This window comes from Sturnira hondurensis, unplaced genomic scaffold (genome assembly GCF_014824575.4).
Source record: "Sturnira hondurensis isolate 20B ecotype Veracruz unplaced genomic scaffold, ASM1482457v3 Scaffold0016617, whole genome shotgun sequence".
Classification (NCBI taxonomy): Eukaryota; Metazoa; Chordata; class Mammalia; order Chiroptera; family Phyllostomidae; genus Sturnira; species Sturnira hondurensis.
Window position 1 is genome coordinate 3,665,113 of NW_028089248.1, and position 23,168 is coordinate 3,688,280.

A 23,168-nucleotide genomic window follows, 5' to 3' on the forward strand; every position below is an offset into this window, starting at 1 on the left:
ACATGCTGTTTCCTGGCTTTGAAGCACTGCTCAGAATTGCAGTTACACTTGAACTGCGTCCGCGTGTAGTTAGTTATGCACAGCGCTCGTGCCCGTCCACTGGCTCCCTGCACTGACAGCCCTGTGGGCACAGACTGCACCCTTCTCTGGTCACTGTATTCCCAACACTGGCCCATGTAAATTAGCAGTTTCTCCGGCGACTAGAGATCACATGATGGGGAGAGAACAGGGCATCCAGACAGAACAGGATGAAAGAAAAACAGATTCCTGCTCTCTCTCCCCCCCGTAAGGATGAGGATGAAAAGTATCGCCCAAAATCTTAGCCAGGAGAGAATTTTGTGCTTTGTTTTCACGAGTTACCCTTTCCTGTAAAAAGTAACATTTCTGCAAAAATGAATGATGATCTTTATTAAGAGCTCTTCCTGGGACTGTCTTTTTTTTTTAACTTGTTACTATTTTTCACATTCTTTTATTGTTGTTCAAGTACAGTTGTCTCTGTTCCCCCTACCACTCCCTCCCACCCCAGCCATTAAGATGTCAGTCTTAGGAGGACCCCAATGATCTTTTAACAATCTATAATTATCCTTAACCAGGATTTTAAAAAATCCTGTCAAGCAAGGATTATCTAACCACCGTTCCCTACAAATTGTCTTTACCAAGAGGGAATCTTTGCAGAGCAAATCATCAGGCATACGCTAAAAAATCGGTTTTTAAAATGTTCGTTCCGTGACACAGACAAGACGCACTTCCTATTTTTAGTGGAAAAAGAAGGGGAAAGGTAGAAATGAGACTTACTCAGAGTGAAAGCATTCAGAAAGCGCGTCTGAAGGAATGAATGAGACTCACATTTCTATGGTTTCAACAGGAAGTAAGAGCCACTTAGGGGCTGCTGACGGCAGAGACTGGCTGGGTCGGCTCCGTCTCTACGAAACCCCAGTCAAGAGCCAGGTTATGAAAACCTTCCAAGCAGCACACAAGCCTTCGTGCTTTCAGGGAGGGTGTCTGAGCACAGGAAGACACCTAGAACCATGTGAGACTCTTCAATCAATAGACACCAAAGGCACTTAAAGCACTACTTAAAAGTTTGCTTAGTTCCAAAGATACGCAGAATGTCCTCCTGGTTATTTCAACGGAGATGTTGACATTGGGTAAGGGTGTAACAGTGAGATCCACTTTTTAACTTTTAGCATTTGGTTTAATAGATTTACTGAGCAGTGATTCTGTGGCCAAGCACTTCACCTGAATTAACATTTAATACTCAATATAAACCTGGAGCATTGACAAATCCTATATAGGGTGGGGCAAAAGTAGGTTTACAGTTGTTTGCATGGAATACAAGCAAATACAAATAATAATACAAGAATTGCATTCCGTGTACAATGGTAACCCTCCTTTTGCCCCACTCTGTGTATTATTTACCTAGGAGACTATCCTTTTGTCCAATTTAGAAATGAGGAAACTGAGGTTATGGAATCGACCTAGCTGCAAGCAGCAGATCTGAGATTCGAGAGCGGTCCGGCATAGTCTGCAGACCTGAGCACACTACAGCAGCTCACGAGTTCAATCCCCCCCCCACACACCCTTTCCAGCTGAGTCCAGAGACTGGGGTTCGGTCTTCAACAAGTCATGGGGACCGCAAGTCCTTTTGAAAACCTGAGACTGTCTGGCCCACTTGTAAAACTAGAGGCCTGGAGTCAGTCAATAATTTCCTAATAGTCTGGAAGCAGGTATGAGAGGGTGAGGGCGGTGGGGAGAAGCTAACTTGGCAATGACCTTTTGGGCCTATTTCAAACACAGCAAAGGTTTTCTTGGAAAATGGATTGTTCTGCTAAGAGAAAAGCTATGAAAAACCTGTACAAAAATTTTTCTTGGAGCCGACAGACTCCAAATAGTCTGGCACCAGGAAATCTATGAAATTCTTTCCAAACGTATGCCCGAGTGTGCATATGCAGACAGGCCTGTTTTTCTAGGGGAGAAGAGCTTTAATAAAATACCCAATGGAATTGAGTAGCTGACAACTCCAAAAAGGTCTAAGGACCTATCAAATCCATTGTCAGCTTCACATTCTTAGAGGAAGCTGGCAATGCAACTTTGTAAAGCACTTTCAGAAAACCTGCATTTCTTCTTTTTTACAAAAATATTTTATTTATTTTTAGACAGAAGAGAAGGGAGGAGAAACATCAATGTGAGGTTGCCTCTCGCATGCCCTCCACTGGGGACCTGTCCTGCAACCCAGGCATGTGCCTTAACTGGGAATCAAACCGGTGACCCTTTGGTTCACAGCCTGCGCTCAATCCACTGAGCCACACCGGCCAGGCCAGAAAACCCGCATTTCTTGAGCAGGAGCAAATGTTATGAGACAGTGAGGAATAAGACATGGTCACAGTTAGAGCCTGATGGCCGGGGTGCGTGCGAGCTACTAGGAGCGTGCTCTCCTGGGCTGTTACTGCAGGGCATCTTACCTGGAGCTGGCCCGTGTCTGAGACACTGTATGTCTGTGAACATCTTCAGAGTTACAGACACTGTAAAACAAGGAAAGCCCTGATGGGTGTGGGTGTGGACAGTGGGTGGGCATCATCCCTATAAACCAGAAAGTCGCCGGTTTGATCCCGTCAGGGCACAACTGGGTTGCGGGCCAGGTCCCTGAGAGGCAACCCATTGACGTTTCTCTCCCTCATTTTTTCCTTCCCTTCCCCTCTAAAAATAAATAAAATCTTCTTTATAAAAATTAAAGAAAACAACAAAGGAAAAGCCCAATCACTAATTATATATAAAGTATTTATTTTATGCACATATTTACCTACAAAATTTACAGAAAATAAAACAACACAGAATATAGAATACCCTCTTAAGACTTCTTAGGAGCAGGGGGTTTTATTGCTACAGTTCAAAGAATAAAATTTTATACACGTGAAAGCCGAGATGAACATGGTGGCCTAGTTAAAAAGTTTTTGTCCTGTTATTGAATTTCAGCCTTCTATCAAATGAAATTTAAAAGATTGCTCTTGAAATAATTTAAACATTTTCAAAATATTCTAATGAACAGGTAAAAGGCACCTCCAGTTCTTTAAAACACCCACAGCAATCCCAAGAGTTTAAATCTGGGGGCCGCTGGAGCGCGTGTGGCTAATACGCACACACGTCAGTCAGCCACATGCCCTGAACAGCAAGGACGGCGGGCTGGCTTGAGGCGCGGCTCCCTCCCTGTGACCCCACGCCCCGTGACGGGCGCGTGGCCGGTGTGCGGCACAGCACCAGTGGGACAGCCCATCAACCACAGCGCAAAATCCAGCGATCTAAAACAGTGACTACCGAATTCCTAGACAGTACATAATTTATAACTAACTGGTATATTCTGAAGCCTCTGGAGTGTCCTTAAAATTATTAAAAAAATACAAAGTCAATTTAGCATTAAATGAGAACAGAAAAGCATCACGAACTGGCTGAAGTTCACCATCTGGTTCAACAGAAACTGTCCCTCCAACACCCCTGACTTCTTACACCACGAGGTGAGTGTCCGCAGCCTCCGCGCCGGCCGCGGCTCCCGCCCCGCGACCCAAGGCGAGGGGGCACCCAAGGCGAGGGGGTGGGCGGAAGGCACGGCTATGGGACGGCTGGTTTTAAAGGGCCGTGGGGGCAGCGAGCTGGAGCTCTTGAAATACTGGTGCAGGAGGACCGGGTCCACACACGTGCCCCTCTGACACTGGCATTGATCTGCTATTTACAGTAGTTTGCAAAAATACATCATAAAAACTGGTGAGGTTCTGTCTCTGGGTTTCCCTCAGTAACACACGACGCACTTCATCTCCGACAGGCTCTGCGGGGTCCGAAGCACTAAAGTGACACTAACACTGACACTCGGGTGGCCCGGGGCACCGACGTACTGACACTGCGGAGTCAGCACCGGGCCACCTGGGGAATATTGCACGCTTCTTGTCAGCTGCTGCGGTGACCGCCACACATCCGACTGCCGAAGGGGCCCTGTGGCTGCCGGCTGCCCCGCCTCTGCGCAGAGGCCGCTCTAGGGCCCTCGACGATGACGGCGAACTGTCACTGCACGTGGGGCCTGGGTTTCAAAATCAGCTTTCCTGTCTAAAAATAAAAGATGAGAGTCTAAACACACAGTTCGATGAGAAACACCATCACTATCTATAAATCTCAGAAGGCACTCAAAGGGGATCTCCCTGTTTACTCAAGGTGAAGCAATTAACAGTCATATTTCAAAGTTTTCTTTGTGTGGCGTGTTCTTCCAAAGCCTTTATCATAAACTTCAACACCACACTGGCTTCCTTAAAATCGGCCTGCCGGCCCGCTGGGCAATAAAACCCCCGCCCGCACAGACCAATTTAGGCCCCTTAGCAAACCAAGTGCATGAAGCCAGAGTGCAACCCTGTATCTGGAAAAGCGTTCCCGCCTCTCCCACAGTAATTTTAACCCCCCAAAGCGCAGTGGGAGCCAGCGGCTGGATGGCCGGCACTGACCGCTGCTGGTGCTCAGTGGAAGTGGACGAGGCTCTTCTGCAGGGCCAGCTGTCATGTTCATTAAAACAAAATACCACACAATCCACAGAATTCCATTTGTATGGATACATAACAAAATATAAAGCCTGGTGATCATCTTTGGTTGGTAAGGTTCTAGGCAGTTTTCATGAACAGATTTTATTACTAACCTCAAGTCAGAAGTGTTGTCAGGATTCTAGTTATCTCTGGATTCTCACTTCCATTTAATTTTTGATAATTTAATTACTGATAATTCCTTGGCATCTTTTTTAAAAGAGTTTATTTATTTATTTATACAGACAGGAGAAGGGAGGGAGAGAGGGAGAGAAATATCAATGTGTGGTTGCCTTTTGCACGTCCCCTACTAAGGACCTGGCCTGCAACCCAGGCATGTGTCCTGACTGGGAATTGAACTAGTGACCCTTTGGTTCACAGCCTGCACTCAATCCACTGAGCTACACCAGCCAGGGCTACTTCCTCGGTACCTCAATATAACACTGGCACTAATTCCCACACTGCCTTATTGCAGTGAATCTGCAGACAGTGACACACCCAAGTCCTGTGTGCAGCGCTCTGGGTTCTGATGTGTGTGCGTGGTGCAGCCACCACCCACGCCCAGGCCGCTTCCCCACGCCCTCCCCAAGACTTCCCTGCGTGGCACCCTGTGCTACCCAGGCATGGCTGCACCCTGTTGGTTTCCGATGCCCCGTGGGGCCCTGGGCCTCAGTGGCACCAGGCTGCGCTCTCCTGTGCCTGCTGCCTCCACTCAGTGTGTCACCAAAGCCACCTGGTCTCAGCCATCCTGCCTTTTACAGAACATGCTCAGTGCTCCGCTGCTGGGGTACACCCCTTTTGTCCGTCCACGGATTTGATCGAGCCAGGCATTTCTGTAATCTCGTCACACCAAATTCAAACACAGGTAAGCTGCAGGCATCCCCCCCCCCCCCACGCTGTAGCCTTCTTACAAAAGCAGCCAGTTTTAGCACGAACTCTTCCAGACTGTTTTTTCTGGGTTACACTCACATGTATAAACAGTAAGAATCTGCTGTTTCAAACATGCTGACATGTCTGAAGGTGAAATACATCACTCGGAATTTGTTTCAGAGCCACCTAGCAAGGGGCACATGACATATGACGGCTGCGAACTGACTGCTGGTGCTGGCCGGGGCGGGGGTGGGGCGTGGAGTGCACTACATTCTCTGCTACTTCACATCCGGGAATTGCGACAATTAAATTGTTCAGCAATGGTTCCACACTGGGCATGCTATTTGGGGACTCACTGTTCACACCTGACACTGAGTCTGGGAGACCCCCCACGTCTCCCCAACACTTACTGGCGAACCTCCAGGTTCCCGCAGTGGGATTAGGGTGCAGCCCACTTTCCCACGGCCCGCTGGGGAGACACAAGAGTTGTTTCTGGGCTGCCACGGGTACAGAGGACGCTGCAGGAACGACTCTACCTCTGTACATGCCTGGGCTGGGTGCTGAACCCCAACCTGGGTATGTGTCCTGACGGGGAACCGAACCTGCAACCTTTCGGGGTGGGGAGGATGTGTGGGCGTGGGAGGGACAACTACGAAGCTCCAACCAACTGAGCCACCAAACGGCAAGCATGTGGATTTTTTAAAAATATTTTTAAGACGTTAGTTGGAATTTCATTTTTTTAATTGATATGAGGCAGAGTTCGAAATCTTTTTTTCCAAATCTGGCCCTGACCAGTGTGGCTAAGGTGGTTGGGTATCCTCCCACAAAGCAAAAGGTTGCTGGTTCAATTCCCAGTCAGGGCATGTGCCAGGGTTGCAGTTCAGTCCCCAGTTGGGGCGTGTACAAGAGGCAACCGATCGCATCGATGTTTCTCTCCTTTCTCCCTCCTCTCTAAAAAATAAGTACTTTATAAAAACTCGTTTTTTCCAAAGAGCCAACTGCCTCAACACTACTAAATGGCCTATTTTCTTCCCTTTTCACTTAAAACACCATCCTTATTCTCTACTTTTTAGACGAGATCGGGTGCGTTCAGGGTGGTATGGCCGTAGACTTTATTCTCTACTTTTTAAAAGATCAAACTGCTTAGTCTTTAGTCTCTTCCACTGACCCAGTTGTCTTCCTGCCCTAATACTTTTTTCCCTTTATTCTAATTTCCTATACTGGGTAGGTACTACTTGGTTAATAGTTTCTTCTTAAATTGAAAGCAGAAACGCTTTTAGAATACACCGATACAGTAGGTTCACGTGTCCGTGGTCTGACAATTAATTTAGGACTCTATTTAAGGCTCTACATACAGAACACCATCAGAAAATCATAGTTTACAAAACCAACCACCGCTGAGCCGCCAATAACAGCCATGGCGTCTCCTGAACCTGAGACGGCGTCCGCCACAAGACGCGTCGTGGAGAAAAATTAAACTGCCAACACTACCAGTTCAGGTGTGAGACCCGCCTGACTGCGAGATGCACCCCGTTTCGGAGATGCTGAAATACAGAGAGTGTGTCTCAGATCACTGTGACGAGGAGCGGTCCGACGGTCAGTTCCACGGAGCCGATCACTGTTAAGAAAACACCCGGCTCACTTGGGCCACGACCGCCCGGCGCTTTCCCATGCGCGCCTGCAGTTCTCGAAGGAAGAGGACACTCACGTCGTCACAGGACATGTTGTACTCCGCCAGCACGGTCCGACACCGGGCGGCTATGCTGGGCGCACGTGGTCAAGGGAAACCTGCTGTTTCAGAACGCGCTTTCAGCCCCACCCGGCTCACCGAGAGGGCGCTTTCACCGTGCCCAGAGAGCAACCCCGTGGAAAGGATACATGGACGGGGCCACGACCCGCTTGTGTATGCCGGCGAAGAACAGGCCTATCAGAGTGATGCAGCTGATGGTGAAAAACGGGTGATTCCACAGCGACGTGAGGAAGGACACCTGTGCGAGAGGGGGACGTGCAAAAACGTTAGCATTGCAGACAGTACAGATGCCCGCCTCTCCACTACATGTTAACCACCTAAAATAGCAGCATTTGAAGACTTCAATACTACTATTTCTCTGTTTTGCTGGGCTATAAAAACACCTCATATTCATTCTATATCTTCAACGTACCAAAACTACACAGCCACATTCCCTCCATTCATTCCAAACACCTGAACCACCAGTAACTCATCCATCCCCGCAACCAAACCCGCCCCACCAAACATGCTCACGAGCCCTCCCGGTGGGCGGCCGTCCCACTGACAGCAGGGACGCTGTCCCGGCACGGCTTTCCCAGCACCCAGAACAGCAAGTGGCGGACATGGGTGTTCGGTAGGCACTGCCGAATGACGATGAGGCCTCTGACCTCCATGAAAACGCAGGTCAGACGTGACCGGGTTACCCTCTGTTGAAAAACTCACGTAAGAGAGCTGCGCCAGCCCTGCCGTGCGGGCAAAGGCACTGCCGCGTCCCCCTGCATGTCCCTACGAGACTGGACTCCAGCACCGGCCCCCCTCTTGCAGAAGCAATAATGAGCCTGGTGTGGAAGCCGCTGAGACTCAGAGGACCGCAGGACACGCGAGCACGGAGAAAATAGTAGCTACCCGCACAGAACTGCAGTTCAGGAGGAACGGGGGCGAATCGGGTCCGACAACCGGGTGACGGCAGGAAATGGGAACACAGAACAAATACTAAGAGTTTGTAGAGGGACAGGTGTCCCAGGTCCAGGACAAGGGTCGGAACAAGAGTATGCACTGAGGCCAGACCACTGGGGGACAGGAAAGTAGAGGGAAGTGGAGAAGACACACATTTACAGTCTGGGAAAAGAAACCCAGTGGACCACTAAGCAAGAGTGACGGAATCCAGCCGAGGGCCTCTGCAGCCCTGTCACCCCCCAAGGTGCGCACACGTCTCTCTCGAAAATCTCCGAGGACAGTGCCACCGCCCAGGGCCAGCTGTTTCAGGCCCAGCCCCAGCACGCGCTGCTTCACATTCCGATTCTCATCCGGTCAGCCAGCACCAGCCTGCTTTCCTCGGTGGCGGCCACGGACGGCTGCCCCCGTGGCTCGGGCCTTCAGGGGCCGCCCCCGCTGTCTGTCCTGGGGCGAGCCGCTGGCTTTGGCGTTTGCGTCTCCTGCCGCAGACAGCACTGCTGGTTAAAGCTCCTGTCGGGTGGACGTTATTAGATACTAAGACACACAGAGCCAACCCTTAGGCTGGCCGTTACATTCTCACCTAATTTAGAAAACCACATTAACTACAGAGTTTTGGGCCTGTTTCAAATTACATGTAATTCTGTGTTTTATTAAGATCTCAACCAGCTGAAATCAGCTTCTATTTTTCCCAATTAGAAGTCAGACTCATTTCCCAAGACAGACCTTTTTCAATCTTCTTGCCGGGCCCCTTCACTCCCCCTGAAGATGAGTGCAGGGCGCAGCCTCACGATCAGGTTTGTACAGATGAACACACGGGAGAGTGTCCTACCTGCGGCAAAGCCCCTCCATTAACGTGAGACCCCACCCCCCACCCCCGCGGGTCCAGTCAGGAGATTGCGCGCTAAACCCACCCTGGCCGCCCGAGCTGCCACGCAGGCGCCGACAAGTCTTCCTCCCGGGTTTCCTCCTGTACAACCGGAAAGGCCGTGAAGCCCCTGCAGTGCTCTCACCCAACCCCGGTGCACGAGGGGCGGGACTCAGATCTGTGGCAGTCACATCATGACTACCCAAATAAATCTGCACCGTGGGAAACACTTCACAGAGAAACTGGAAACTGCTGCTTCCCGAATAAAAAACCCGGAGCGCAAAATGCAGCCCCGGGCGAGGGGAAAGAGGCAGAGGCGGGAGACAAGCCACCAGCTTTCCGCAGAGGCTGCTTCGAGAAACAACACTACGAACCCCGAGCGTCCTGCGTGCGGTGTAGGGATGTTCCGGACGTGCCCAGTGGGAGAGCGTTCACTGTTTCACGTATTAAACTTCAGGCAGGAAGGCTTTTTTAGAGGTAAACGCTGAGGAAATAAAAGCCTTTGAGCCTGAGAAACTCACACACACGCTCCCTTCGGAGACCACGCAAACCGCAGCGCTGCTGCGACCCGACGGGCCAGGCCACTCGGCGCCTAAGCCGCACCTCAGTCCCGGTGCCCGCGCAGCCCACGTGGCTGGCACTCTCGGGGACCCGGGTCCCTTCCCTGTTTTGACCTGCCACTCGGACTGGTGTTTTCCTAGTCTGGAATTTTTATTACATTTATATTTTGCTACCGTATCGTATGTGTTTCCTGCAAAGTCATTTCGAATGCCTTACGGGATGAGGGAAGGCATCGGCAGAGAGGGCTCCCAGGGGAAAGTGCTGTTTGCTGAGTTTTCAGAGCCGACACCGAGGACACTAGTGAACAAAGCGGCTGCAGGACGACGCTCACCCTGGAACCCACAGATGTGACACACCAGACACGGCAGAGCCCACGCCAGTGCAGGCGCGGAAGACGAGTCACGAGAGTGGAGTCGCGTTTCTGAGGCCTTCTCCTCGGTAAAGACACTTATAATTCACAACAGCCAGCCACGGTTTTTCTTAAGCAAATTAATGTAAGGCATGCTTTTAACACGACGAGTAACATCACTATTGGCAGTAACAGGTAGCAGCCTCTGCACGGTGTTTTTCAGTGAACAAAGCACTGCTATAGCCAGTATCTCATGTCATCTATCGAAGACTTGAAATCAAAATCTCTACCTTTTGCGTCTCGGGGTCTATCAGCCAGTTCCAGGCACCGGTAGCCGTGCACACAGACGCCACTATGAGAAGCACTGATGAAAGATAAACACAGAATTAGTGAGGAACAAGCTCTTAGCATCCGACACTGCTACCATCAGCTACCGACAAATGACGGCCAAGGGAAGCAGCGCTTCAGTAAACGGAAACACACTCGACTCGGGAATAAGGGACTTGCTGTGAACCTTGAGGAACTGTCCTAAACTTTGTGAACCTCAGTAATTGAGAATAATACTGGTCCCTATAATACTTACCCAGAACGTATGAAAGCTAATGAAATTAAAAGCAGTACGAACTAAGATGGTAAAACTTTAACAGTCTATGTTAGCAACTTGCAATGTGCTTTGTGCTGATTCTGCATTTTATAAATTCAAGGGTAAAAAACCCAGCCTGCCACTTTCCAATGTAAACACACCAATCTAAGACCCTTTATGAGTGCCCTGAACGTTCTGCCGGAAGGGTCTGCCTCAAAGACAGCGGCCCCCCTTCACTGAGACAGAGGTCAGTGTTGGGGGGGGGGTGGACCTCAAGGAAGGTCCAAAGGGAATTACTGATAGTAAATCTTAGATATGGTTTCTCTCCTCCCCACTAAGCTAGAATCACTTTTAAAAGTTCTGAACACACTGTAAGCAAAACAAGAACAAATGACTTTACTAAAAATAAAATAAAAAGGAGCCCCTGGCTGGTATAGCTCAGTGGATTGAGCACGGGCCTGCAAACCACACGATTGCGGTTCCATTCCCACTCAGGGCGCATGCCTGGGTTGCAGGCCAGTTCCCAGTGGGGGGCACACAAGAGGCAACCATACATTGATATTTCTCTCTCTCCTTCCCTTCCCCTCTAAAGATAAACAAATAAAAAATATAAATATAAATATAAAAATATAAAATAAAAAGGCACTAGGGCGGAGTGAACATCCCGATGAAGACGGCTACTGTCTTCCAGTCATGTGCACACAGTTTTGGGGCACACACAGTTTTCAAACTCAGAGATCAAGCTCCAAAAAGCAACAGAAATCTAGTAAAACCTTAACTATCTAGAATTCCTGGTGGTTCACTTCTAGAAGAGGCAAATCATAGGCAAAAACAATCTCATTTTAGGAATTTAATTTTCGGTATTTAAAATTTCAAAATTATGTTCTCACCTCAGAACAGATTAAACTCAGTTTGCTGTAATTCTGTATTTCCAGCAAGAAAAAAAAAAACACTGTAGTACAAGTTTTGTTTTTTTTTAAATAAAGCAAAAAGCTGAGACACCAAAGGGACCCCGCACCCCACTTTCATACACACGCACCAGCCATGCTGACGTCGTTTACATGGAAGCCCGAGACGGCCAACCGGGAAAAGGAAAGCAGGGTTATCACATCACACATTTTAAAAGATTCTCAAGAAGCAGTGAGGACCTCTCAGGGCCACCAGAGAGCCTGAGAAAACCACTGCTTGGGAACTCCGACCAATCAGAACACTCACGGCATGCGATTCACTCTCTGCAGACAGATCTAGTAAAGTTACAGGAGACATCGCAACATAAAAGACTTCCCTCCTGGTCTTTTGGCCCCACAAGCTCAGTTACTCTCGCAATAAAGTCTGTCCCTAGTACACGCTGTTCTCTCTCAGGACTTACTTTTAACAGTAAACATCCAAGAAACCAAGTCTGGGCTCAGTAAAAGTTAGCAAAGCATTTTGTTTGCTGATGTCACAATTTAAATCAACTAGGAGTAATTTCCTAGCCTTTGAAGGGGTGGGGCCGAAGTAGGTTTACGGCTGTTTGTCTGAAAGGTACTACACTAATCAACAAATAGTAACATGGGATAAACGGTTTCTTGCACAGAAACCTACTTTGGCCCCACCCTGTAAGTTACGTGTGATTTTTCTTAACAAAACTTTATTTCAATAAGTTGTAGGCAAATTGTAAAACTAAACAGGCTACCGAAAATTTTAACTAGAATATTTGTAATATAAAGAAGCAAAAATCTGTAATATTTGTTTAATAAAGAAGCAAAAAGTGTATCTATGTTAATGGAAAAATAAAAATAAAAAAGATTGTTCTTTCGAGTGGCCAGTTATTTCTTTAAAATTTCTTTAGAAAGCATTGTTTCCAAAGTTAAATAAATTTAAAAACTGTCAAAACAAAAGGAAATCTATGGTTTACTAAAGCAATATTTGTTATTCAAATATTTGTTACATAAAAGCAAAGCACTATTGCTACACAGGGATAAAAGTATCAACTGGTCGCTGTTTCCCCTTAAGAAACAGTCAGGCACTTACTTCTCCAACGTCCGGTGGCAGGTTGCAAACAATGAATGTACTCAGTGAGTCTCCTCTCGAAAGCCTTGAGATCTAGGTAAAAAGATTTTGACCTCACCATTAGCAACTCCTACTCGCATAAATCTATGAAATGTAAGACACTCTAACCGCTTCAGGTCGCACACACCAACTTACACGGATCACTGCACGCTAACTTCTTTTACTACGACAGCTTTAAGCACTTGACAAAAACATTAGGTTTCTTTAATTCCAATTTCACATATAAGGAAACTGGCTGGTTCACTTTTAGAAGCTTCCCGTAAAATGGTTTGTGGAAAAGCAGCAGCAGCCTCCAGCCGGAGCCAAAAGCTAGAAATTCGGGGGTTGCAAATAAAAGGATCAAAATCAGGTCGAGTTTTAATTCTGTTGGAACCCAGAACTTCCTATCAGAACAACGTATCACCTAACATCCAGGTCTTCGAGGTCCACTGGCATGCGGTTACCCGATTCCGGTAAGACTAATACTTAATTAATGGCTACGCTTTTCGCCTGATCCTACTGGCCACCTGACCTGCTAACGCGTCGTTGGGGAAAGACGTTTTCCTCCCTCCGAGGGAGTGAGAGAGGGGAGTCTTGGCTCTACCCACGCCCCGACGCCTTCGGAAACTCGGGGGCGTCCAAGGTGCCCCTGCGAACGAGCACTTTTTAAACTTTAAAAAAGGAGGTAAGAGGCTGTCTCTTACTCTGGTAGTTCCCAGAAACCATGGCAGCAATTAGGGAAACAGCTCACGGGGTTACCGGAATAAAGCGAATTAACATGCTGCCGCGCACGAAGCGCAAATGTTTGCTAACGAGTGAAAACCAGCCCTAAGAAGAGGTCCAAGGTAGAAACCGGGGGCATTGGGGCGGCTCCAGGGTCGGACCCCGCGCCTCCCCAAGATTCGGACCCCGTCCGTCCACCCACCCAGCGCGGCCTCCACTTCCCGGGACGGGGTCTCCGCTACTCCGGCCCCTCCGGCTTCCGGGATGAGCCCGGGATACGCCCGGGCGGCTCACCTACCTTCTGCCTGCTCCAGCGAGTTCATGTTGGCCGGCAGCTCCGGTCACGGACGCGCTCCCGTCCACATCGCAGCTCCGCGGCCTCCGCCCGGTGCGCAGTGCCAACTCCCGCCCCTAACCGCTCCTCACCGCCCCTTTCTGTCGCACCGCCCCCTTATCTAGGTCCGCTACGCTCATAGGGCAGCTTTGTCCGACCTCACAACTAAGGCGGCTTTCTATTGGCTAACTACTGCACTGGCCTCGGGGCCCTGCGTGGGACGGTCAGCCGGAGGCGCCAAGAACCGCCGGCGTCCGGGCTGATAGGGCGCTAGCGCCGCCGCCTGCTCCGGGGAGGAACTGCAGCCTATCAGAGCCAGTTCAGACGCTCCTAGTTCCCGGCTTGATTCTTTCCTTCCTCAAATATTTATTGAGCGCCCACTACCTTCCAAAGGGCAGCGCTCTGGTCGCTGACAGGGGATACAGCAATCAACGAGTTTGCCCTCCCTCTAAGACTCAAGGGGAAATATGTACAAAACTAGCTAGAACCCCAAATAACGGAATTCCTTACTCATAGTACTTCTTTCCTGGATACCCAAGCCCTTAAGCAAGCTTGTCTCCCTCGATTGCTTCTTTCTCACGACAACTGTCATAAGTCATAAAGGAGGCAAACGAAGCACTCCAATACCTAGAACTCTCAAAAAGTCTGTAAGGCATCGACTGCATTTACATTTGATTAACATACTCTCTTGCTTATTTCCCTGTGGTCATTCATTCATGCACTGACTATTTGCTGCATAAATAGTGATCCGCGCTGAGTCAGGGATTTAGATAGGAGCCAGCGGGCAAGATTGCTGTCCTCAAAGTGGGAGGGTCAAAGTGGAAAGGTTAACTGTTTATAACAAGCTATAAACACGGAACGAGTCCTTCTACTTGCTCAGATAAGGACGGTGGTTTAGGAAGGTGCGGACAGGATAACGGGGCTGTGAGATCAAGGAGGGTAGCACGAGCCAGAGCTCAGGGGCGTTGGGCAATTTAGTGGAGAACCCCAAGGTGTAGGAGAAGAAACTAGCCATGCCAAGGTGAGGGCTAAGAAAGTTCCAAGCAGCACTTTGGAAAGTTCCCATTTAGGGAGCCTTCCTCACTCGGGATCCAAACCCTTTCTACATTCGTTTATTATCCCATTGAATCGTTTGTGGAGATATTTTTTAAACTGTGGGTCAAAAACCCCTGAGAGGGTTGTGAAATCTATCTAACAAACCGTGACCACTTTTTATTTATTTTTTTAATGAACTAAAGCAAAATAAAAAATATCGGCATCACGGGAAGTCAGCATAAGTACTGTTTCAAAATCTTTTCTATTGGTCGTGTGCATGTCTTTTCTGGTTGTAATATAACGCGTACACCTAACTGAGGGTTCTGGTAAAAAAGAAAAAGACAGTTTGAGAGTTTGAAAGCTATCCAGGTAGCTATTAGCAGGCTCGCTGTACAACTGAGAAAAGTAAAAATGAGTTTGCCCAGGTCTTGCAGTTATTGGCGTAGCCTGGATTTAAGCGACAAGTAAAGTGTCCCCCTGACTTCTTGCTCGGCGTCCCATTCCTCCCGCTCCAAGTCGCAGGCCTCACATTCATTTCCCTTGGGCACCCAGCAGGGCTTAGAGAGAGGCCAGTGAACATCTGTTACAGGGTGGGCTCTCCCGGGCTATCTCCCGGGGAGGTGAGGAATGAGACAGACTGATGAATAGGACACGGCAGAGCATTGTGGTAAGTGGGAGCTTTGTTAACTTGCCTTCAAAAGAGACAGTTCTGCTTAGTGCTGGGCTTTTGTTTGCCTGATGCAACAAAAAAGGGGTGGGGTGGGGGGTGCAAGTTTCAGCAAGAGCCTTGGACAGCAGAGGGAAGAATAAGGACCACCACCTGGTTCTCGCTCTCCTTTCAACTGTGTGTAAATCAGTGTCAAGCACACCGTTGGAGGGATGCTTGTAATGCACCGGTCACTGGCATCTATGCGTGTGGGTCATGGGGGTTGGGGGTGGTAAGGGAGGAGGAGAGGGAAACAGGGCCGTACGTGTATGGTCAGAAGAAATTTGGAACCCAAAGAAATGGGGAGACTAAAGGAGGCAGACGTGTGGAAACATCCTATCAAGGAGGTTTGGCGAGGAGACCGCAGTCAACAAGTATTTGAGGACTGCATGTTCCAGGCACGGGGACAGGAGCTGAGAATGCAAAAAATCTTTCACTCTTGCCCCCTGTAAGGGTAGAGTTTGGTGTAAAAAACAGGAGATTCTTAAAACATCTGTGACGTGATGAAGACCAACTTCAAAGAGGCGTATCCCGTGCTGTAGCTTCAGTCTCAAACCCTGTAGGTTGTTACTGATTCTCTCTCTCCACACAGGGTATCAGGTTAGTGAGTGAATCCTCTTGGCTCTACCTTAACATAGATTGAAAACGTTTTCACTCCTCGCTCTCCCACGGCTAGCCCTCTGCTCCAAGCCCCTCTCTACAAGCTGGACTTCCTGCAGCACCCCCCCGCCCCCGTCTGCGTCCACCCTTGTCCCCAACGAGGCTTGTAAAACACCGAAATATCACATTCCTCTTGTGCCCAGAACTTCCCAATGGCTCCTTAAAGGGACTGCCACAGTGACCTTCATGCCATGTTCATGGTCATGCTTCCCCAAGTCATTTTTACTGATGATATGCCTCTTGTCGTGTTTCAGATGTAACTTTTAAAAATCATATCTGAAATTTTCATCATGGGTTTGAATACTTATAAAAGATGTCATTTCTGGCATACTGAAGACATGGACATTTGGAAATAAGCTGTTATATCACTGTTACAAATGTATTCAGTGGAACCCAAGTACCCTGCTGATATGACACCCACCATCGTCCCTTTAAAAATACACGAATATCTGTATGAACATACACACAAAACCCTCAAAAAATATTAGCACATTAAACCCAGCAACATATAAAAAGGATTATACAACATGATGGAGTGTGACTTATCCCAGGAAGGCAGAGTTGGCTTGGCATCAAAGAATGAGTTCATGGAATACAGCGTATCAATAGAATAAAGAAGAAAACCACGTGATTGGAGGAGGGTGTAGCTCGATTGGAACTGCTCATCGTTGTTAGTGGGGATGGTCCAGGTCCTGTGGGGGACACTACGACAGTCCCCCCCAAATTAAAAATAGAGTTATCACAGGATCCGGCAATTCCACTCCTGGGTATGTGCCCGGAATAATCAAAAGCAGGGTCCTGAAGAGGTACTGATACACCCGTGTTCCTTGCAGCAGTATTCACGACAGCCAGAAGTAGGTGCCTATTGGTGGACGGACGGATACACAGAGTGTGATGTCCACATATCTCATCCAACCCTGAAAAGGGAAGAGGTTCTGACGCATGCCGCCACACGGAGGGGCCTCGAGGACATCACGCTCGACGAAAGAAGCCAGAAACGAAAGGACACGTGTTGCACAATGACTCTCCCATGGGGTACCCAGACCAGCCACGTCGTAGAAACAGAAAGTGGGGTCGTGGATGCCAGGGCCAGGGGCAGGACTGAGGCATGGCCGTTTATCCGGGACAGTTTCCGTTTCACTGAACGACGAGAAGAGCTCCGGAGGCCACTGGTCCCAACGCCCGACTGCCACTGAACTGTACGCTGAACGATAGCTGAGGTGGTAACGCCGTGTATATCCTACCAAGATTTTTAAATGTTTTAAACATTGTATAATAAGCCCTGGCCGGTGTGGCTCACTCGGCTGGAGTGTCTTTCTGTAAACGGAAAGGTCACAGTTTTGATTCCTGGTCAGGTTGAAGGTTCGGTCCCCAGGTCGGGCGCACAGGAGAAGCGACCAAGGGATGTTTCTCTCCTTCTCCCTCTCCCTCCCTTCCCTCTCTCTAAAATCAGTTCGCATGTCCTCAGGTGAGGATAAGAAAAGTCGTATAATAACCTCTCGTTAAGGATATCGTTACTGCTCTCCCACTAGATTAGGTCCTCCTCAGCTGTGGGCGCCTTTCCTCTCTGGCCCAAGGGTTCTCACTTGGTCCTGAGATCCTGTCGCCTCGGCAGTTCCTGGAGAGGCTTCATCGAGACTTATCATGTAGGAACTAATGTGATCTGGTCCTCCTTCACGCAGAGATAATTTCTTTAACCCAGTGCGCTCAGAAACGATGGGAGAAATTGAAATGTTGCTAATTAAATGCATCTTTCCCAATACTTTTTGAAAAATAAAAAAGCTTTTGGTCTTATGATGTACTTCAAACGTGTTTCCACCCAAAGCCAGAAGGCGCTGATTGAGTTCGTTTGGTTTGTAGACGTTTCACCACCTACTCTCTTGGGCAGAGCCCTAGAGACCTTTCCTTTGTCAACGCAGTTCCCCGTCCAAGTCAGCTAGCGCCCAAATTGCTTGTATCCAAAGCAGTGCTACACTTTTTTAAAAAAATAAATAAATTGATCTGAGAGGGAGAGAGGAAAAAAAGACATCGATTTGTTGTTCCACTATTTAAGCACTCATTGGCTGATTCTTGGACGTGCTCTCGTTGGGGATCGAACCGCCAGCATTGGCCTATGCGGACAACACTCTAACCGGCTGAGCTGGTCCGCCATCCTTAACAAAAATCTGTCCAAGACAAGAAAATCAAGGGTGCAGGGCGGGGTTAAAGTGACTCCATGTTTCCTTTCCACGCCTGCCCCGGCTCACAGCGTCAAGGGGGCGTTCTCCAGCCCCGCAGTCAGTCTCAGAAAGCGAGCCTTGCTGGATCGCGGGTGTTTGAGGAGCGGGCCGTCTGCAGGGGAGCGTTGTTTCTGAAACTGGACGCTCCGTGTTACGTCTGGGTGTGTGTACATGTGCATGTACTGGGAAGTGATCTAAAACGTATTGCAACTGTGGGTGGTGGTCAAAAGATTTTTTTCAAAAGCCAGTGGTTTTGCAAAAAACCAGCCTTCCTCTACCAGAACTTAAGCTGCTGGGCACAGACATTTTTTGTCTTCACTTTATCCCCAGCGTTTAATCAGTTTCTGGCACACAAATATTTGTTGCATGAAGGAATGAATAATTGAAAAAATAACAAAGAAAACGAGAGGGAGAGGGAAGGGAGAGGCGTGCGGTAAAAAAGGGAAAGGAAAAAAAAGTAAAAAGGGGGGGGGAAGCAGCAATGAGCAAGGCGGAGCGCGGGCCTGCGCCTGCGCGCCCATAGGGGGCGCTGCGGACCGCCGGTGCTGCCTGGGGCCTCGGGCACGGTAAGAACTAAGAGGCTGAAGGGAGGGCACGTTCTCAGGTGCAACCGCGCTGGGCCAGCTGAGTGTTCTCCAGAGGACCTGACCTGGCCACCCTGCAGCCCCTGTGTCCCTAACGACCTCATGAAGGGGAGCTCAGGGAGGCCGGGGCAAAGCCAGCAAATCAGAACCTTGGTTTTCCAGCTCCTTGAGGCCTTAGTGTCCCCAGCTGTACAGTGGGCAGATGATGGGGCCGTGTTGCCCCAAAATGAACTTGGGGAGCTCCAGCAGCAACTCAGGGCCCTTCCCGCCTAGGCCTGTGCTCACACGGTGCAGGGGGGTGCTCTCTGGATCACCCCTTCCTGGCTCATAGCCCCTTCACCACTTTGGAATCTGCATTCAGTTCTTCTTCCAATAATTATTAAGGCAGCAAATTTGACCATTACTCCAGGCTTCTGGCCTCACACCTGCTTGTGAATCTGGGTGGATGACACCCTGTGGAACTCTGGGCAAGTCACACCGCTTCTCTGGGCCTGCGTTTTCTCATCCCCAAAATGGGGTCATAACAGAACTTAACTTGCAGGATCTCTTGATAGTAAAAACAAATTAATATGGGTAAACATTTTGCTTGGTGCCTCCACTTCCTTGCCCCTTACCTCACAGTGATAATTCTGTGTCCGCAATGATCTAATTACTGCTTTGCCTGCTTTACGTTTGATGGGCAGCTTTTCCCCAGAGGGCAGGACTGCACCTTTGTCTTTGCTCCCCTGTGTCCCCTATGTCCAGCCTGCGTCCGGGTGCAGCCGCCTGAAGCCAGTCCTGGCCACACTAGGGGTACAGGGGTGACCCAGGTGGTTCTGCCCTGGGTCTGAAAGAGCTGTTTGAACAAGGGTAGCAGGGTTGGGAGCTCAGTGTCCGGGAAAAATCAGTCAGGCTCATGTCACCCTCGAGAGAATTGGATCTTGAAAGCACCAAACTGGCGTTTACGTTTTGTGACGGTCACCTTTGTTTTTCATCTTTGTGCCAGGCCCGGGGCGGGGTGGTGGTGATGGAGGCCAGGACGGCTACCTGCCTGCTGATGGACATTTGAATCGTTCCCAGTCTTGGCTGTCGTGACTAATGCTTCCATGAGCTTTCCAGACGAGTCTCGGTTCACACAAAGACAATTCCCTCTCTGTTGGGTAGCTGGGTTGAAGTGCTGGGTCCTGCAGCAAATTTGTGTTCAACTTTTAAGAACCATCCCCGCTGCTTTCCAGAGTGGCCGCACCCTCTCCCCTACCCCACCCCACCGCCCGTGATGTATGAGAGTGCGGTTTCTTCATGTTCCCCTGCCGACACCTGTCCCCTGGACCAGACCCATCCTAGCAGGTGTGAAGCCGTGGCTCACTGTTGGTAGCGCGCACATGACGGAATTTACCATCTTAACCGTTTTAACGTGTTCCGCTCAGCGGTGTTGACCAACAGTGCAAATGACCTCCAGGGCGTGGCCAGACAGAGACTCCTTACCCGTTAGACCACTCCCTGTTTCTCCTTCCGCTCAGCCTTTGGCAGTTGCTGTTGGACATCCTGTTTCCATGAACTTGACAACTCTAGGTACCTTGCCTCGGTGGAGTCATCCAGTATTTGCCCTTTTGTGGTTGGCTGGTTTCACTTAGGCGAGTCCTCAAGATTCATCAGAATTTCCTTCCTGTTGAAGGCTGAATAATAGTCCACTGTGTGTGTGTGTGTGTGTGTGTGTGTGCGTGAGACATTTGGTTGATCCAGTCTTCCACTGATGGACACGTGGGCATTTTTAAATTGAGGTATGTACTTTGTTTGGACTTACTGGACAACAGCATAGTGTAAACATAATTTTAAAAATTTATTTATTTATTTATTTAGGTTCTGGCTGGTGTGTGGATTGAGTGCCTGCCTGTGAACCAAAGGGTTGCCATTTAGGTTCCCAGTCAGGGCACATGTCTGGGTTGCGGGCCAGGTCCCCAGTTGAGGGCATGCAAAAGGCAGCCATACATTGTTGTTTCTTTGCCCCTCTTTCTCCCTCCCTCCCTTTCTCTCTAAACATAACTTTTCTATGCACTGGGAAACAAACAAATGAAAAAAAAAAGTTGGCTGTGGCTGGTGTAGCTCAGTGCATTGAGCGAGGGCCTGCGAACCAAAGGATAATGGAATGGTTCGATTCCCAGTCAGGGCACGTGCCTGGGTTGCAGGCCAGTTCCCAGCAGGGGATGCACAAGAAGCAACCATACATTGATATTTCTCTCCCCCTCTTCTTCCCTTCCCTTCTAAAGATAAATAAATAAAATATAAAAAATAAATAAAATGATTTTTAAAAGTTGTGTGACTCCCTTTATCACGATGTGTGTTTGATTGTGGTAGTCTGGAGCCAAACTGGTAAAATCTCCAGGGTGTGCCTGCATATAATTCACCAATACTTTCTTTCTAAAAGAAATGTTATTTAATTTGTTGTGGTAACGGGCTAATAAAATTGCATAGGTTTTGAGTGCACCATTTCATAGCACATCATCAGTGCATTGCATACCGTGCTCACCACCTGTAGTCAGCTCCTTCCGTTCCCACATATTTGGCCCCTGCACCATTTTCTTAATGGCCTCTTTTGAAGCACAAAAATTCTAAAATTTTGTTGAAGTCCAACTTGTCAGTAACTGAAAGTTGAGACTATTTACTCCTGTGTTTTCTTCTAAGAGTTTTACGCTTTGGGCTCTTCCACTGAGGTCTGTGGTCCCTTTTTTGTTGATTTCCGTACCCAGCATGAAGACTTTATTTTTAATCAGATAGGTCCGTTAGTGAGCATCCCTATGACGAACATTCCTTCCACTCGTCGAAGACAGACAGAGCTCAGAGGTGTGCTGGGAATCGGATGAAACGGGCTCTGTTCCCTTCAGTCTCTCATGTTGAAATTCTTTGCTTTGTTCTCCCTTCCCCGCTTTCTTTCATCTAGTTCTGAAGCTTTCGAGTCGCGATAACTCACTGGAGTAAGGCTCTGGGCGTTGAGGGCGGGTCTTTGGGACAGTGGGACAAGGTGATTGTGCCGAGAGAAGGCAAGGGAAGTCACGGCCCTTTCCTCATTCTGTTAGATCAGGTCTGTCTGGGATGGGGGTCTGTCTGTCTGTCTGGGATGGGGCGCTCCCAGAGGCTGAGGTCTGAAGTGGGTCATCTTCAGAGGGTCCACCCTCTGAAGGGTGGACATGCACATGAACTCCACAGACAGTTTCCCGGTGCCGCGGTCCATGTCCCCAGCTGGAAGACTGCTGCCTGAGATTCAGCTCGGGCGTCACCTTTTCCAGGGAGCATTCTCTGATGTCCCACATTCCCCAAGAGATCCTTGCCCCGTGACCCTTTGGTTTACTCCCCTAACCTATGTTGACTCAGGTATTCGACCAGCAGGACACATCAGTGAGTGCCTGCCACGTGCCAGGCGCTGTGCTGGGCACTGGCGATAACACGGTCACCGAAGACGTAGGCACATCCCTGTCTACGCAGAGCACTCGTTCCAGACATTATTTAAATAGCTGCACGAATAAACGTGAAATTACAAGTGTGATAAGCACAGGGAACAGGCACGTGAACTTGGTATAGTGGGAGCTGCCCACGGAAAGTGCCCTGGCTTCTCGGGGAGGCGAGGCAGGCTTCTCTGCAGAGATGAAAGGTAACTCGGTAGAAGGAGGGGCGAGGAGGGGCGGGTGGGGAGTGGGGAGCCTTCCGGGTGGAGGTCACAGCCTGTGTGCAGCCTGTGTGCTGAGGCCCCCTGGGCTGATTCTGAAGTTCCTGGGAACTCCTGGGTGCGAGACCATGGGAAGGCGGGCGCTGTACTCAGCAGCGTGGACCTTAAAAAGGCCTTCTACTGATATTCTGCGTTATAGATATTTAAGCCCTGCAGCAAAGTTTAAGTTAAGGACACGTAGGAGTAAATTGTAGTGACCTTGGTTTAGGTAGACAGTAGTTTCTTAGACGTAACACCTAAAACCCAAGCAGCCAGAGAAAAAGTGCGTCAACTCAACTTCCTCAATATTCAGCACTTCCGCCCTTCGGGGGTGCTCTCCAGGGAGGGGAAAGCGAGCCCAGAGAATGGGAAACAGTACTTGCAACTCATGCACCTGAGAAAGGTCTAGGGTCCTTACTATACAGAGAAGTCTCGCCACTCAACAACCAAAAGACACGTAACCCAGTTGAAAAGTGGGCAAAGGCCTGGACACACATCTCTTCAAAGAAGGTATACAAGTGGCCACGAAGCACATGAAAAGAGGCTCAGCATCCTTAGTCATTAGGGATGCAAATCAACATCCCATCAAGACCCCACTTCACGGCCACCAGGATGGTGGGGACGACGGGCACTAACTAGGGTTGATGAGGGCAGGCAGACACTGACACCCTCGTACACAGCCGGTGGGAAACCAGTCTGGCCCGCAAGAGTTAAGCGGACACAGGACGCA

At 49.2% G+C, this 23,168-nt stretch overlaps 1 protein-coding gene across 1 annotated transcript; it reads right to left on the bottom strand.

Moving 5' to 3' along the window:
• Nucleotides 1–2,770: 2,770 nt before the first annotated feature.
• CNEP1R1 (CTD nuclear envelope phosphatase 1 regulatory subunit 1) lies at nucleotides 2,771–13,641 on the bottom strand. The gene is made up of 6 exons (XM_037066362.1): nucleotides 13,520–13,641; nucleotides 12,481–12,552; nucleotides 10,175–10,248; nucleotides 7,302–7,411; nucleotides 7,132–7,186; nucleotides 2,771–4,092 (listed from the first exon to the last, which is right to left on the bottom strand). Exons 1-6 carry the CDS (start codon nucleotides 13,542–13,544, stop codon nucleotides 4,051–4,053), a joined length of 378 nt encoding a protein of 125 aa, XP_036922257.1. The 5' UTR covers nucleotides 13,545–13,641; the 3' UTR covers nucleotides 2,771–4,050.
• Between the last annotated feature and the right edge of the window lie 9,527 nt (nucleotides 13,642–23,168).